The sequence below is a fragment of the Phaenicophaeus curvirostris genome, chromosome 9, assembly GCF_032191515.1.
Source record: "Phaenicophaeus curvirostris isolate KB17595 chromosome 9, BPBGC_Pcur_1.0, whole genome shotgun sequence".
NCBI lineage: Eukaryota > Metazoa > Chordata > Aves > Cuculiformes > Cuculidae > Phaenicophaeus > Phaenicophaeus curvirostris.
This window is the reverse complement of record NC_091400.1, coordinates 35466238-35481478: the sequence shown is the minus strand read 5'-3', so window position 1 is coordinate 35481478 and position 15241 is coordinate 35466238. Positions and strand designations below refer to the sequence as shown.

Genomic DNA, 15241 nt, shown 5'->3' with positions numbered 1-15241 from the left:
GGAGTCCTCTAAACTCACCTGCAGGAGGTCCTGCCTGTGTGTGCTATAAATGAGTCCCCAGGGTCTGCAATTTGATGTGTTGAGTCTAGGTTGTGGCTTACTGGAGATTCCTTGGATTCAGTTATCCTTGTCTATATTCTGTGTAGAACATTTCTGTATAATTTCAGATTTTCTGCTTTAAGTTCTATCAGCTTCTCATCTTAGTGCAAGGAGGGGTTTTTTGTATCATAACTAGGAGGTATCTTCTTACATAGTGAATAAACTTACACTCATCTATACAGAAATTCCTCTCCAGTGCCCATAAGGGTCCTGATGGACTGGCAGGAGATTATTTTTGCCTGAGACCTTTTGTGGAAGCAAGCAGAGATGCAGTTGATTGCAGAAAAGCAGAGCTGCGCCAAAGCAATTTTTCTCTTTATAACTTTCTTTGCTGACACCATGTCCATGGGGTTTTTTGCTCTCTAGATTTCTCCTCCCGGCTGGGCTTGATCCTCCCATTTGTGCTGGTTAGCAGTTCTGAGTTACTTTTGTGTTCCCCACCCCTTTTTTTCTGCGTGTGGTTCACTGGACAGACACTGAACTACAATTTCTTCTCTTGGCTTGTTTTTAATAAAAACCAATTTAATGGAAGAAAATGTTTAGTTGCTTCTAACATGGGTAAACATGTGGTGCACAAACATCCTGGAGGGCACGTGGGTTGCTTTACGTCCACGTACAGAACATGCTTCATCCTTCCCTACCTCTTCTACCAAACGTTCGTGGCATACTTCAGTTCTCAAAGATCTCTACTTGATGTTGCCTTTTTGCGCTGCTTATTCTGTTGCTTGTTTTCACAGGGCTCATTTTGGCAGATACTATTAAAATGCTTTGGTTGTTGCACGTTATCTTTTATTCTCATTTCTAGGTACCTGGCAGATGTTTTTTCCAGCTACTGATCCATCTCTGATACTTGTGTCTTTATTCTGATAATGGTTTGGGTTTTTTGGTGTAACAAAGCATTTTCTTCCCTTTTCTAACCCTCTCCCCTTCCACCAGGATTTCTGGCAGGTACAAAGCGGACAGCATGTGCTTTAGTTAGTTTGTGCTTCAGACCTCATAATATGCACTTTTCATGTAAAAGGGACAGTGTACACTTACTCCTTCTCCCTGCTCCTTTAATAAATCATCCTGAATTATCTCCTTGATCCTCAGCCTGAAGGATATATTTCCCAGTACTTGAATTTGTCTTGTGAAAGGTACAGTCCTCAGGGTAAGCATTAATACGTGGCTTTATTAATGGGGATGTCTTTGAGCAAAGCTCAAGCATGTATCTCCCTGTCCTCCCATTTCCACGTTGTCTTTTGAGGTTTCTGACTTATTTCTGTCTGTGTTTACCTGGCCAAATGCTGTGGGTAAACATTGTATATTTGAATGTATGTGAGTTTGGGGAAGGTTATTTCTGAAAACTTTGTGGAGTTTTTTAAGTTACACAACTATATTAAAGAATATTTTAGGAAGACGGTATTTAGATGTGATAGTTCAGAAGATGTTTTCTAGGGAAAGGAGCTAGAAAGCAGAACAAAATTCATTCAGGATTAGTAAGGAAAGAGGGTAATGTACTCTAAACACTTTGTTTGCCCTGTCTGAAATCCATAGAGGAAGTTAGCAAAAAACAAGCAATGTGGTGACCAAGTGCCCTTAGTGGGTGTGTGTAGTCTTTTAGTCAAAAAGTGGTTTATGAGATCATTTTTGGGTTTAATTTCTTTGATAGCTTTGCTGGCATTAATGTGTAACACTTAAGGGATGCAAAACTGAGCTCTGAGGACTCTGTCCTTAGGTCTCGAAGAGTTAGTAGGGAGAAGGGTAGAAGGATGGAGGGTGAATGGAGCAGGGTGGGAGGGAATGCTCAGAGATGCTTGACCTCACTGAACACAGAAGTCTGGATGGGAGAAGCAAGATTTTTAGTTGTATCTTAATTTGGTTCCTTAAACCATTTGCAGTCATGATGACAATCTCTTATTACATGATTATATGTGGTCTTTCCCCAAACTCCTTTCTCGTTTGATGGGTGGTTAGTACTGAGTGTGTGGCCCCAACTTCATCACCTGAACCAGAGTTTAATGCTTTCTATACAGAATTATTATTTTCCTTGTGTACTTTCACACTGGAATTTTCATCTGAGAAAACAAGCAGTGTGCATTATTAACATAATGAGCTCATCTTGATAATGTGGGCTGAGATGAGGGAAAGCAGTATTCCGATTTCCCATCGAGAAGCCTTAACAGTCATTTGAATTCAAAGATGTCGAAAGTCAGCTCATTTTAGAAGCATGATATGAGACCTCAAGGGACCTACTTTTAATCCTCCTCCATCAAATTTCCATGATGAATGCTGCTGTGGTCCTACAGATCATGATTTCATTGCTACGGGGAGGACTGAGCGCGCAGCAGAGTGGAGCAGAAGTGTAGACTGTCCCTTTTCTGAGGCATTTCCGATTTGCTTTTCCAGCAGGGGCTTCTCTCTTGCATGAGTGGGTCTGCTGCCTGAGAAGGGCCGGAAAAGTGTGTCTTTTTTTTTTTTTTCTTGGTTGTACAGAATGCTGGCCTTGCATTTCAGGTGCCACTTGTTATAAAGGTGATGAATATTTACAGCCTTGCTGGAAGAAGGGAATGCAGATTTCTCTTTCCAGTCTCAGGAGGCCACCTGTAGTAATAATATCTGCCTAATTTTTGATTCTCTGTACATGTCCAAATTCTAATTCAGAGGGAGAGAGTATGCCGAGCAACTTCATCCACATCCAGGTCTGTATTTTTCCCCCGTGTATATATTTAGAAAAAATTATTCTCAAAACAAAGGTTTTAGAAAACTCTTTATTAAAATGTAGTCTTGAAAGGTTATAAGCTCCAGTATTTATCTGCCAACAGTAAATTTTAAGCATTTTCCTAAGCTAACACTTGCTCACCACAATTTGCCACGTAGAATCTGATTGCATTTGCCTGTGTTAGTACGTAGGCTTCGTAGTAAACAATCTAGAGCCCCTAGTCATGATACTGTGAACTTTACCACTGCAAAAAGAAATTTATGAATTTTAGAAAGTCCTTGTGCTGTCTCCATCACAATCTTAACCACTTTTTTTCTTCTTTAGTGATACATAAAAAGCGGTAGCAAAAATGCCAGGTCATGTGTCTGAAATGACTTATTTTGCATCCAGTTTGTAAAGCTAGCTTTAAAACCCCTACATTCTTTCAATTCTCTCTCAAGTCCTTTTTTTATGTCCTTGTTTCCCAGTGCAGAGAGACATCCTCCACGCACCTTTTTTTTTGCCCTGAAGGGCTTTTTTTTCTCTTCTTGGAGAGATTTCATTTGTAAAGAGGCCTCTATCCCAAAATTGCAGTGATACGCAGGGTCATATTTACTTTGCAAAGCCAGGAATCTCAGAAACCAGGAAAGAAATTTTCTCTAATTGGCAAACTTGTAACACAGATTGTTTTGGAAACTCCTACTGTGGAAAGAAAATACTTTTAACACTGAACTTCTTTTCCTGTATGTCCACAGTTAACCATAAAAGAAATACATTAATAGATGTGTTAAATGGTTTGCATAACTGAAGGTGGTCAGTTGGGACTGAAAGAGAATTGCTTTGCAGCAAGGTGATTTCACTGTTTGAAACACTCCTGGTTTTGTATTTGCTTACATGGTAACCTTAAAGTATTGCTTTTAATAAGGAACAAACTGAGTATGATGATATTTGACAACAGAAGGTGATTATGCTTCATTGAAAATTCCTTACTAATTTACAAAATACCTTTCTGGTTCTGGAGAAATACTCATTATCTTGCTTGCATGTTGATGTTTATTTTGTTGTCATTTTGGAAGGTGTAAGTTACTGCTGAGTGGTCACACCAGGCTGATAAGTGTCTGAAGGTTTGGTGCCTAGACTTGCAAAGGTGATGTTGGAACATAAATGAGTTACGTGAATAAATGTGCCCAAAGTGTGTTTTCTCCACCAGATTGAAACACAACCTGTCAGCTCCAAGCAACTTACCAAGAATGTATTCTTCCCAAAGTGGCAAATTAAATGCTGCTCATTGAGTAGTTTCTAAAATGTGAAATGAAGTGGAGCTGCAAGGTTTTAGCTGATATGGCTTTTCTAAACATTAGGAATGCAGAGCAAACACAAACATTGCACCTGGTACCTGTCTCTGCCTTTGCAGAGAAGACATCCCTTAATTTGTAAAACTATATATTTTTTTCTAATTTGCAGAATTAAGTATTAGCATGTTTCATTCTTCACTCAGTCCTGGGAAAAAAACTTCTAAAATCCAAAATAAAGGTAGTAGTTGGTGAGGAATCAGTAGAGTTTTTCCTCAAAAAATCCTTTGTTCTTGGAAGCTGTACCATTAGGGAGGCTCAAGCAATAGATCAGTCCTGGGCTACAATGGATTACGTTATTTCTTTTACATATAGTTGATGTTTGGTGTTGTAAGATAATCTGCCTGAATGCCTGTAAAAAGTTCTGTTCCTCTGAGACTGGGCTGGCAGCATTTCACTGAACTTCCACAGCCATGCTTGTGCTAGAAGCAATGGTACATTTGGATTTCTTTCCCTTTTTACATGTTAATTTGGATGTTTGCTTATTTGTGTGCTTGTTTAATATGAATCTACTGCTTGATTGGAAAATACATCATAACTGTGAACTATTTCCCTTGGCTTGCTCACTTGTGAATGCTCACTTTTGAATGTTTTCCGGGCATGCTGAGTGATCTTAACCAATTACTCTGGTTTTGGGAATGGATTTGACACAGGAAAAAAAAATCATTGAGTTGTTTCAACTGAACACTTTGGGAGTCAGCTTGTGTTCAGATACAAAATGTGTGAAATGTGAAGTCATCCTGCAATTGTGTGGATAAATAATTTGTGAAGATGAAATGTCTCTAAAAGAGGATAGAGGCTTGGAAATGGATTTTTCCCTACATTTTCTGATCCCATGCATTACCTCTCTGGCTAGAAGGAAGCTGAAAGTTGGGTGTGACTAAGAAGCTCAAGATCCACAGACAGTGGATTTGGGTGTTAGTGAAGACTGACATTGGGTTGTTCCGCCTTGAACTTTGAGGGATCGCAACAGTCCACATTATGGATTGATTGATATTTTTAATTTTATAGGGTTTTTTTCCTGGTGATTGTATTATTCTGTAGAATATTATTCCATGATGCTTACTGGTAGGGAACAAGCCCCAAGAAGGATGATTCCAGCCTTTCCCATAGTGAGGAGAGCTTCCCACATACTTTGTGGAAAGCAATCAACGTGCAGCTTCTCAGTGACCCAGGATAAAATAAATAGTAAAATTGTGAATATGTTTAAACTTCTATTCGTAGCGCTGAGAGCTTGAAAATCTTATTGATTCAGTTATTTCTCCCTTATTGAGATTGGTGGGAGAAATTCCCTCTCCGATTAGCTGCAGGCAGGCTGGGCACGATAGAGACAGCGTGTTTCCCTTCCTCAGGTTTCTGACAAGTAGATGCTTGTTTAAAATAAGTAAATAAAAGATTTTACTTTGTTTGCTCAAAGTAAGGTGCAAATGATTAAATGCTTCTCTCTCCCACCTGACTATTAAAAGAGCAACCAATAATCTTTTTTTTTTTTCTTTTTGTTCTTAGTCTGTGGATGTGATTTTCAGCTTATGGGGAATGTTTTGAGCTGTTTGATTCTGACTATGAATTTTATGTGCAGAAAAGAAACTCATAAAAACTGATAAGCCAGCCTCTGGAGCTTTATCATGGAATCCTTTGAGCAGGTTAAGTAGAATGCTATTGTGTAGTTTATAATAAATGCTGCTAAAGACAAGCAGTCAGGGAAGGGGCAATAAATCAAAGGAGCAGGTGAGATGCTGCCGGCAACACTGCTGGCAGTCGTAGAAAACTGCTTTCTCCACAAATCCTGCCTTCAGTTTAAAGGAAAACAGACACTTATTTGTCATCAACAGAAGCAGCAGTGTAATTTTGCTTTGAATCCGTCTCAATGGGAGGGGAAGCAAAACCAGTTTTTTTCAGTAAATGGTACTCCAACACAGTATCCTGTAAGCATAAAGAGCACATATGAATGTTGTGGCATGAAATGAATGTTGTCTGCTCGTAGTGATTCACCTCTTACTAAATTCCTGATGCTCTCCAGAGGTTAGAGGCAGAGCTACTGGGAAGAGCTTTATTTGATCAAATAAGCTGAACATTTTTTCCCTGAAAACTATCTCTTTGTACCTGTATGATTATTTTTGTCTCTTTTCTTGTGGTTTCCAAGCCAGATACGGGTTAAATTTTCATCCAAATTATTAGCTGAGCTCATCCCCACTCTGCAGTCACATACAATGGTGAGTTCTCTCAACATGAAACTGGAGGTGGATGAGAGACATCAGCTGCAGACAGTGGGTCTGGCCCAAAGAGGCGATGTACTAACTCTTGCTGGAGTGTCTACTTGGGCTTCTTAGCAGTGCCCAGTCAAGCAACAACCTGGTTGCTTTGAAACCTCCTTGCTCTTCGCAAGCCTAACAGTTCAAGTTGATGTAATGTTTTGCCCGCTTATTTTATTGTCGGTTAACCAGTTTTCTTTCCTTTATCTTGTATATGATGGGATCTCCGCTAGACAGAGGTAACAGTGGGGGACAGTTGTGTAGCTGGACCCTCGTGTGGTGGTGTTTGTCAGTGGTTTCTCCTAAAACCGTTCCTAAATTCAGTCTTACTCTCACTGTGCTTCTGTGCTTGCATGACCTGATTTCTGTGAAGTAACCTCATCCACGCCTACTCTCCTTTATATTAATTCCATTTTCCTGTGTGCGTGCGTGTGCATCCTCCTGCTGTGTTCTTAAAATGGGTCACCAGTGTGGATTTCCTAAAAGTTTTATGGATCCTTTTCAGTCTTTGAAGCTTCAGCAGATCAAAGGGACTTGGATTGTTGGCTTAATAAGGGAGATTAGCTGATAAAATGAATTTGGTGTTTTCTCTTAAAACAAAGTGTTGGAAAAAAATGGAGCAGGAGACAGAGATTAAGAATGGTATCAGTCCCGGTTCTGCTAGTGAACTTGCTATGCATGTTCCTGAATCTTGTGCTTCTGATAACTACAAGTTTTTGATAACGTTGATCATAGTTTATATTCAAGTGAAATAGCTCTTTCTGCTGCAGTGGAGTTTACCTAAAATGCTGGAAGTGAAATAAAATAATTTCCAATTTGAATCCTATATTAAAAAATTCAGTTTATTTAGCACTAATCATAAAGATTCAGACAATTTTAATCAAAATAGGCATAGTTTTATTTATCTGTATTTCAGTGAGGCTAAACCAACTAATTAATATTGTGCAATTCTTTATACCCCATCTGAGATGTGGAATCACCAACCTTTGCAGAGCATTTCTGATAGATTTGAAGGCTGGAAAAGGTCCGCGGAATAGAGATGGAGTCAGTAAGGGCGTGTGTATGTGGAATGGCTTGTTGCTGGTAAGGATACAAATAAAGCCTTGTGTTTCTCTATTTGATTGATTTATTTTCTCTTTTTGGGATGAATAAACAGAAATTGTCCCAAGAGCGAGAGAAGTTTGCTGATGAGGACAGCATATTTTATGCACTTGGAGAATGTGGACTCATTTCTTTTTCTGACTACATATTCCTCACAACGGTCCTTTCCAGTAAGTATAATAGGGTTTTTTTCTCTGCAATTACTGGTATGTTTTTTTTCATTTTTGAAGGTTTACAAGCAATGAGTTTGCTATTGTTGTCTACCTACATTTCCCTAAAAGGAATTCTTGATTGCTTGAAAGTCAAGCTGAGTGAATAATTGCTATTGCTTCGTGTGGATTAGACTTAGCTTCACGTGGTTCATAAAGATAAGCAGATCGATGATTTATGAAGATTTATTTCTCATTTTGAAATATGGCAGGTTTTTTTAATCAGACATTTGACCTGTTCAAAACTATACATGGAGATGTGTTCTTGAGTTGTATTCATAGGATATTCTTGTGTTTGGGTCAATATTGCTTTCCAGCTCTTCATTGATTACGTGACTGTTCAGACGCTCTTCTCCAGCTGCATTTTCACTCAGGCTTGTGCATGGTGTAATCCAAGGAGGAGAAAAAAGCTAAGCTGCTTACATTTCAATGAGGATCATAAGATACCTTCTGTCTTTTCACCCTGCTGCACTTGACTTGCATTTGTGATATTTCTGTGAGCTGCTAATCTGTTCCAGCAGTCTTCTGCACGTGAGGTGCTGGCACTGAAAGGTTTGCTTTGTTGGCCAAAAACAATGAAACTCAAGTCTTTGGTAATGTCAAACGGCTTCTCTAGACTTTCACAGGGAAAGCAAGCTCAAAACCTTATTTGCAGAGCTTCTGTAGCTCCTTGGAAGGTGCTGCGTCACGAATGGGAAAGTCAAAGGAAATTACAGTTGGTTTTCATGTGTGGGATAACGGGCAATATGCCACTGTCCAAATGAACTTGAGACACTGTATTTTCAGACATTTTATAAATAAAAAGAGAAACCTCACCTGCCTAACCTTGTTCTGTGATGACCTGATTACAGGAGCTAAAAAGGTGAATGCTTCCCAGTTTGCTGTAGTCCCCTTTGCTACATTTTCTCTCCTCTTCAGGGAGTCAGCTGCGTAATTCACTGATGTTTTGTAAACAGCAACAGGTGGTTTATCTCTTTCCTCATGTTCTTGCATGCTCCAAGCTGGACAAATAAATGAGGCAGCTTTTCATTTACTGAGGTTCTGTCACAGGGAGAAGTGATGTTCAGGGTCTTGTTTGTCAGATCGATGTGGTGGGGGAGAACATCTGTGTGTCCTTCATGTCGTGAAAACAGACACTGACAAAGCTAGTTCAAGCCAGGGAGTTTGTTTTATTATTTTAATCTGCTTTTTTGTTTGACTGAGTCTCAGAACTGACTCTGAAGACTTTTGCTGTTCTTTTCTTACCGCTGGTCTAGCCTGTGCCAAAATTATCTCAGTTTTTTTCACTTGTGTAGCCAGGGCTTTTCATTTGAGTCTCCACAGATGACAGTGACAAACTGTCAAACTTATGGTATCACATTAATGAATGTTGTTTAGAAAATGCTTGTGCCCTTGGCTTTATGGCTGTGCTGGTGGTGAACAACCCCCTAATTAAGTACGCAGGGCACAAAATTAATTTCATGTGCTTTCACAGGCAGCACTAAGAGAAATTGTTCTTGCTTTGGTTAAGTCCCTTTGTTATGAGAATAAAAGAAAAAGGGACCACCTTGTGTTGGAGTAGCAGCCAGCCTTGCTTTGGAAGGCTTTGCAGGAAGGACAGGACCAGGGAATCAGACTCTAACAAGAGGAGACAGAATTGGATGGTGTGTGCTTTGAGGAACTATATGAAGGGTGGGCAAGGCTGGAGCTTTCAAAATAGAAAAAAAATGAAAAAAAGGAGAGAAGAAAAAAGTATTCTGGGACTTTGAGGTATTATAGGAGTTTGCTGAATGACTTTTGAAAATGGAGTGAAGTCTCTGGCACTCTTGTGAAACAGTGATTCCCCAGTGAAACAGTGATTTGGTTTCATTTTAAAAGCAGTTGCCATTATAAAAATGAAACTCCCAAACAAACCTTACACTGTGGCTAGATGGAAAATTCACCGTAATGCCACACTGGTTTGCTCTCCTACTAGTAAACATCGCATTGCAGGAATCCAGAATTTTCTAATCTTTTTTTTTCCCTTGGGAAATTAATAAAATGGAACAAGGAAAATGCATCTTAAACCTGCCAGTTCAATATTGGTTTTCTCACTGTTGTTTAAGTAGCCCAAACATTAAGAAGGAATCAGGACTAGAGCAAGCTGTAAGTTACATTGAATAGTGAAAAGCCACTGATTATTGAGAAAGGAGAGTGGAGTCTTGAGAACTAAAGCTGAATAATCAGAAGAGGGGGAGTGGGAGGCGGGAGGGAGAGGTGCTCCTCTGCTGTGCTCAGGAGTGATAGGGAGAGAGCAAGTCTGCTGAGACAACCCCTTGGCTCTGCCAAAAGCATCTCTGGGCTTTGAGAATGCTTCTCAAAGCTGTTCATTTAATCTACCTCTAGCTTCAACTGAAGGGCAGGTCAGTTGTATTATCTGAAATGCGGACCACATGGCAGCTGCCAGGAAGGGAGATGAGGAGAGAGGGCTGGAGGCTTTGTCTGTATGTTCCTTGCAGAGAGCTGTTTGCATATTGCACTGAAAATGCAGTCTGTCACCATATTTTATTTACAAGTGAGTTCTCGCTCTAGTATTCTCTGTGCTCCTTGTTGCCATGTTGCCATGTTTCTGCAAATATGAATTTTTAAAACAACTAATAAAATAGCATTTAATTGCTTCAAAAAGCCTTCTATTAAAGGCCATTGGAGCTGCATGGCCTTGAGGATTCCCCACAATTTCCATCACTTCTATGCTTCAGCCTGTCCTGTGTTTTGGGGCAAAGATAGAAAGATAACAAAATACAGGATAAGCAAAATGCTGATGGGTTTTCTCCGAGTCCCTCAAATGTCATAGGAAAGCCAAGACAGCGCTACCCTAACCAAAGAGGGTTCTGCTTTTGGACTTGCAGAACAGGTAGAGGAAGGGAAGAAAGAGCTTTTCCATCATCAGTGATTGTGCTTTCAAAGCAAATGTCACCCATTGTTGAGGCACGCTAGTGCCTCCTTGATTAAAAGGTACTGAAGGGAGCTGAGCGTTAAAAGAATAAGTTGGTGTTATTTCCATAATTGGACTGTCGCTGTATCTAGATTTACTGCTCCTGGAAGGAGGTTTAAATAGCATTGGCTCAAGCTAAAGTAATTACTCTTTTGCCTGGGCTCTTATAGCTGGCCTGCAGCTCCTTCTCCAATCTCCTGCGGGTTCTTTCTAGAACGTGGCGTGCTGCCATCCCTTATGGGCACTGGCCTGCAAGAGACCGCTTGCCTAGAGATTAACTTTTTTTAAAACTTTCTTTTTCCTTTCCTTTGTGTAGGAAAGAAATCCTAAACCAACTAGCTCTGGAAACTATTTTCTGGCTGGGTACTGAGCGCTGTGCAAGTCCCTGTGAAGGAGGCGGCATGGCTGCTCTCTTGCACAGCTGCACAAAGACAATGGGATCCCTGGGGTCTGTTTGTCTGTGGTGATTTGCATCTGTAGTGCTGGCTGACATGCATGTCTTCATGCTCCTTCCCTGCCACGAGTGAGATCTGAGATATTACTGTGGTGTTTTAATTCTGCAAAGCAGCACTAGGTGCCTTAGAGCTCATTTCTACATGAAAAGGAGATATAACATTGCTTTCATTTTACAGGAATGTTTTTGTTTGTGGTGCAGTTCATGTTCGTTTTCTCTTTATGATTTCAAGACCCTCTATTTACCTACAGGCATATGTGTGGGTCCCTATCATCCACATTATATGATGAAGGGAAGTCTTCAATACCTTTTTGCCAGCCCAGTCACTGCCATGTGGTGTCTCCAAGATGTATCTGAGCAACACAGAGATTCCCTACCAAGGCGTGTCCCAACTTCTGAACATAAACCCAATTGCTTCATGTCAGACCGAGGACTCTATGGCTCAGTGTCGCACTTCTGCCATGGGCTCATGGCCGTGCCAAAGGAAGAAAATGGGGTGGATTTCTCGCAATTGGCAGTTTGGAATCTCCCCAAGCAGGCCTTGATCCATCCAGTTTGAAAACCAACATTAGAGCGTAGCATTTCCGCTTGCAGTCTTTACTTGCTTTGTGTGACTCTTCATCCCTTGAATTTGCATAGCATGGTGGGATGATGGATCTCCATCAACACAAAGGACAGTGGATTTGCAGCAAGGAAGGATCACTCTTAATGCAGCACTTCTTAGCCTGATTGAGAGGTTCCAGAAACTTATGATTATTTCTACAGAATTAGGAAACAGAGTAATTTTGTGTTGCTCATAGCAATGTCACAGAACCTGCAGATGTTTGTGTGTCCTCCTTCTCCAGGGGTGCTGTGGAGATCGCAGCTTCTAAGGGCCTTCATCTGGAGCTGCCTCTTCTGCAGCTTGTTTCCAAGAGGAAACTTGTTTCCTTATTTCAGAAGGGCATTTAAGACGGAATCTTGTTTCCGAGCAGTGCTCTAAGAGTCATGGGATCATTGATGAGAAGTTGTTGAAAGGCAAGTGTTGTACACCAGCGAGGTGCTGCCACATTGTCTCAAACCTCTGAAACAGAGATATACATTTGTCCTTGTTGTTAAAACCCAAATTCCAGATTTGCTGTTGAAATTACATAGTCTCTTAGGTTCGTATGCTCACAAGCAAGCTAGAAAAATTAAATAGCAATATTTTTGTGAAAATTGATTAAATAGAAGAAAGATTAAAGATGGCATTATCTGAGACATCACTCCAGCGAAAGCACCTCTCGCTGTTTCTGCTGGTAGCGTGAGCACGTGCAGCTCAGTGACCTTGGGACTTGGTGCTCATGTGGGGATTGAATCCTGAGTTCAGGCTGATTTAGAGAAAGGAGCTAACAAAAACTCTTGGTCTGGGTTGATCAGGACTTTTCTTACCATTAGTAGAGATGGTATTTTTATTGGCCACTTCCTACCCCTTTCTCTGTGTCTGGAGCTGCACAGAGCCAGAGGCGATGGACCAGCAAATGCAGTCTGGCTTGTGCTGCTAGGAAATGACACCTGCCCCAATCATGTGCCAGTAATAGAAGTAGGGTGTACTTCTGCCTGGTATGAAAGACCTGATTTCCACTCATGAAAGCAGCATTAGATCTTGGATTTTAGCTGGAATCTCAAAATCAAAAGAAATCTCGATTTTCTGGGTGTTAAACTTCAGTCTGTACTTCAGTGGAATTTGTATACTTAGGTTTTAAGATGATGCATTTATATTATTTCAGAGATAATTCTGTTATTTCCTTGTGATAAGACATAGCCCTTAGCTATTTAAAGATGTTTTACCTTTAGAACTCATCGTATTGCGGCTCAGTCTTCATGGTGTGGACTAGGTTATTTTAGCTGCCTGTTATTTACATAATTTGGTTGACTGACACTAAAACAAAACAAGTTGGTAGGATTTGGATTAGTTTTCTGAAATAGTGGAATAACTTGAAAGAAAGTAGCTGCAACATGGGGATATTTTAATGTTGGTTTTTTCCCCCCATAGTTGTTGCAGCTGGGGCCCAGCCATCTGTTTTCTATGGACAGTTGCTTCCCTGTAACTCTGTTCTCAAGAAATATTTACTGCATTATGTGAAAGACCGTCATCTGGGTCTTCCCTGTTACCGGTGCAGTAACTTAGAATGAACTGAATATTAGTGCTGGGCTGCTGGCTGTGGTCTGTGAGATCATCCGTGACCCCAATTCTTTGCTGCAAACAGAAATGTTCCAATTCAGATGTGTACAGAAGAATTTCTCTGCTAAAATACCGCTATGCAGAGTCAGACAGAATAATGATCATGCTGATTCATTTAACTTATAGGGGGGAAAGTCTCGATTAATTTTTGGCTGGTGGCATAAGGTAAGCTTTTTTAATGTTGTAGCCTCAAAAAAGGAAAAGAAAAAATATTAAAGCTGCAGGGTTTGAAAAGCCACTCTCTAAATAAAAATCCATCTTTTCCTTAGGAGGACTGTGTTAATTTTGGCTTGATTATGAAGATTTTTCAGCTTCAGAGTACTGTGGCATTTGTACATATATTTTTTTCAATTGTGGGATAGATGGGGAAGGAGCAATCATGGAATCATACAGTGGTTTGAGTTGGAAGGGACCTTAAGGATCATCTGCTTCCAATCCCTGTGCCATGGGCAGGGACATCTCCCACCAGACCAAGATGCTCAAAGCCCCATCCAGCCTGGCCTTGTACTCCTCCAGGGATGGGGCAGCCACAGCTTCCCTGGGCAACCTGGGCCAGGGCCTCCCTACCTTCATTGTGAAGAATTTGCTTCTTATGTCTAGTCTAAATCTTCACCTCTCCAATTCTTAGCCATTCCCCCTCATCCTATCACTACGTGCCTTTATAAAAAGAACCTCCCCAGCTTTCTTGTACAGTATATTTTCTTAAAGTCACTCCCCAGCTGAGTTTTTGATCTTTTGTCCCACAGTGGAGTTGCTTGGGGGGGGGTGGTGTTACTTGGCATTAGGGTGGATATTGAAGTCCTGAGTTGCTTTGTGTTTAAATTCAGACATGAAATTTTCAACTACATCTGAAGGGATAAATGTTTATTTTACGAAAGTACGTTCAAAGTAGTTTTCCTGAAATGCAGTGCCTTCACTTGAGGAAGGTGCTCTGCAAGACACTTCATTTTTGTGGCTGTAGCCATGTACTGCATGAGTTGCAACTGAAGTCAGAGGGCAAGACTTATTGAGAGGTATCTCCTAGTGTGGAGCATTGGGATTGAGGGAAAGAGAAGATTAAATGAGTGCAAAAATAGTGAAATACTGCCTTTCTCATCAGTGAGCATTTATTGTCTTTCACAATGTGTTGCTTCTGGTGAGAGTAAATAGCAATAAAGTGCAATTGAGTGCTGCAAATGGGTCCATTGGATAATTCAAAATAGTTAAAAATGACGGAGTTGGCTTAAAGATGCCTCATCAAGCCATCTAATGCCTCGGCTTCCTTGGGGCTTTATACTTATGGATCAGGTGGGTTTTTTCAATGTGGTCAGTGCTGCTGCTCATCATCTCTTTGTCTGGTGGTGGTCACAAGCCTTCATAATGCTACTGCCCTGTGTTTTTTTGTTTTCTTATTGCCTTTCTATTCCCAAGTATTTGATTTGAACAAATGAGTCCAAAAATTATTAATTGCTCTTTGCCCTAACTCCCAAGTCAGATGAAAAAGTAACTTGGTGTGGAGCTATGGACCAGCAGAATTATTTCAGCCTGATTCATCTAGATATATTTGTATGTATCTCAAAGCGTGGAACAGGTATCAGTGTCAGTTCCAGTACTATTTTTTCACTTCATTTTTCATTCAAATTATTTAGAGGAATCATTTGGAAGTCATTGTACCCTCCTGAACACCTGAAGGCTAGAAATAAACCTAGAAAAGAAACTGCAGATGTTCTGACCTGTTCCTGACCTGTTGCCCAAGAGAAATGAGTTGCAGTGAAAAATCTTGATTCTGAATATTGTCAGAAAGAATGGCAAGGAGATGGCTCACAAAACCAGGGTGAGGTGGAAGTGCAGCTCAGCACTTGGGGAAGTACAGCAGTGGTTTTCTTTTGTAAAGACAGGCATTGTGCTGCATATTGAAAGCAAACAGTCTTTTAAATGATTTTGGTAACCATCACAGGA

At 40.5% G+C, this 15241-nt stretch overlaps 1 protein-coding gene across 3 annotated transcripts in view; it reads left to right on the top strand.

The window, feature by feature from the left end:
* The window catches only part of MICU1 (mitochondrial calcium uptake 1), a 98576-nt gene that overhangs the window by 46513 nt on the left and 36822 nt on the right, over positions 1-15241 (top strand). For 2 of the 3 annotated variants that reach the window (XM_069863914.1, XM_069863915.1), the window contains exons 6-7: positions 6279-6344; positions 7540-7654. In XM_069863914.1, the coding sequence (XP_069720015.1) occupies positions 6279-6344; positions 7540-7654 (181 nt within the window). The remainder of the gene's footprint in view (positions 1-6278; positions 6345-7539; positions 7655-15241) is intronic. The other variant, XM_069863917.1, reaches the window with a different exon arrangement.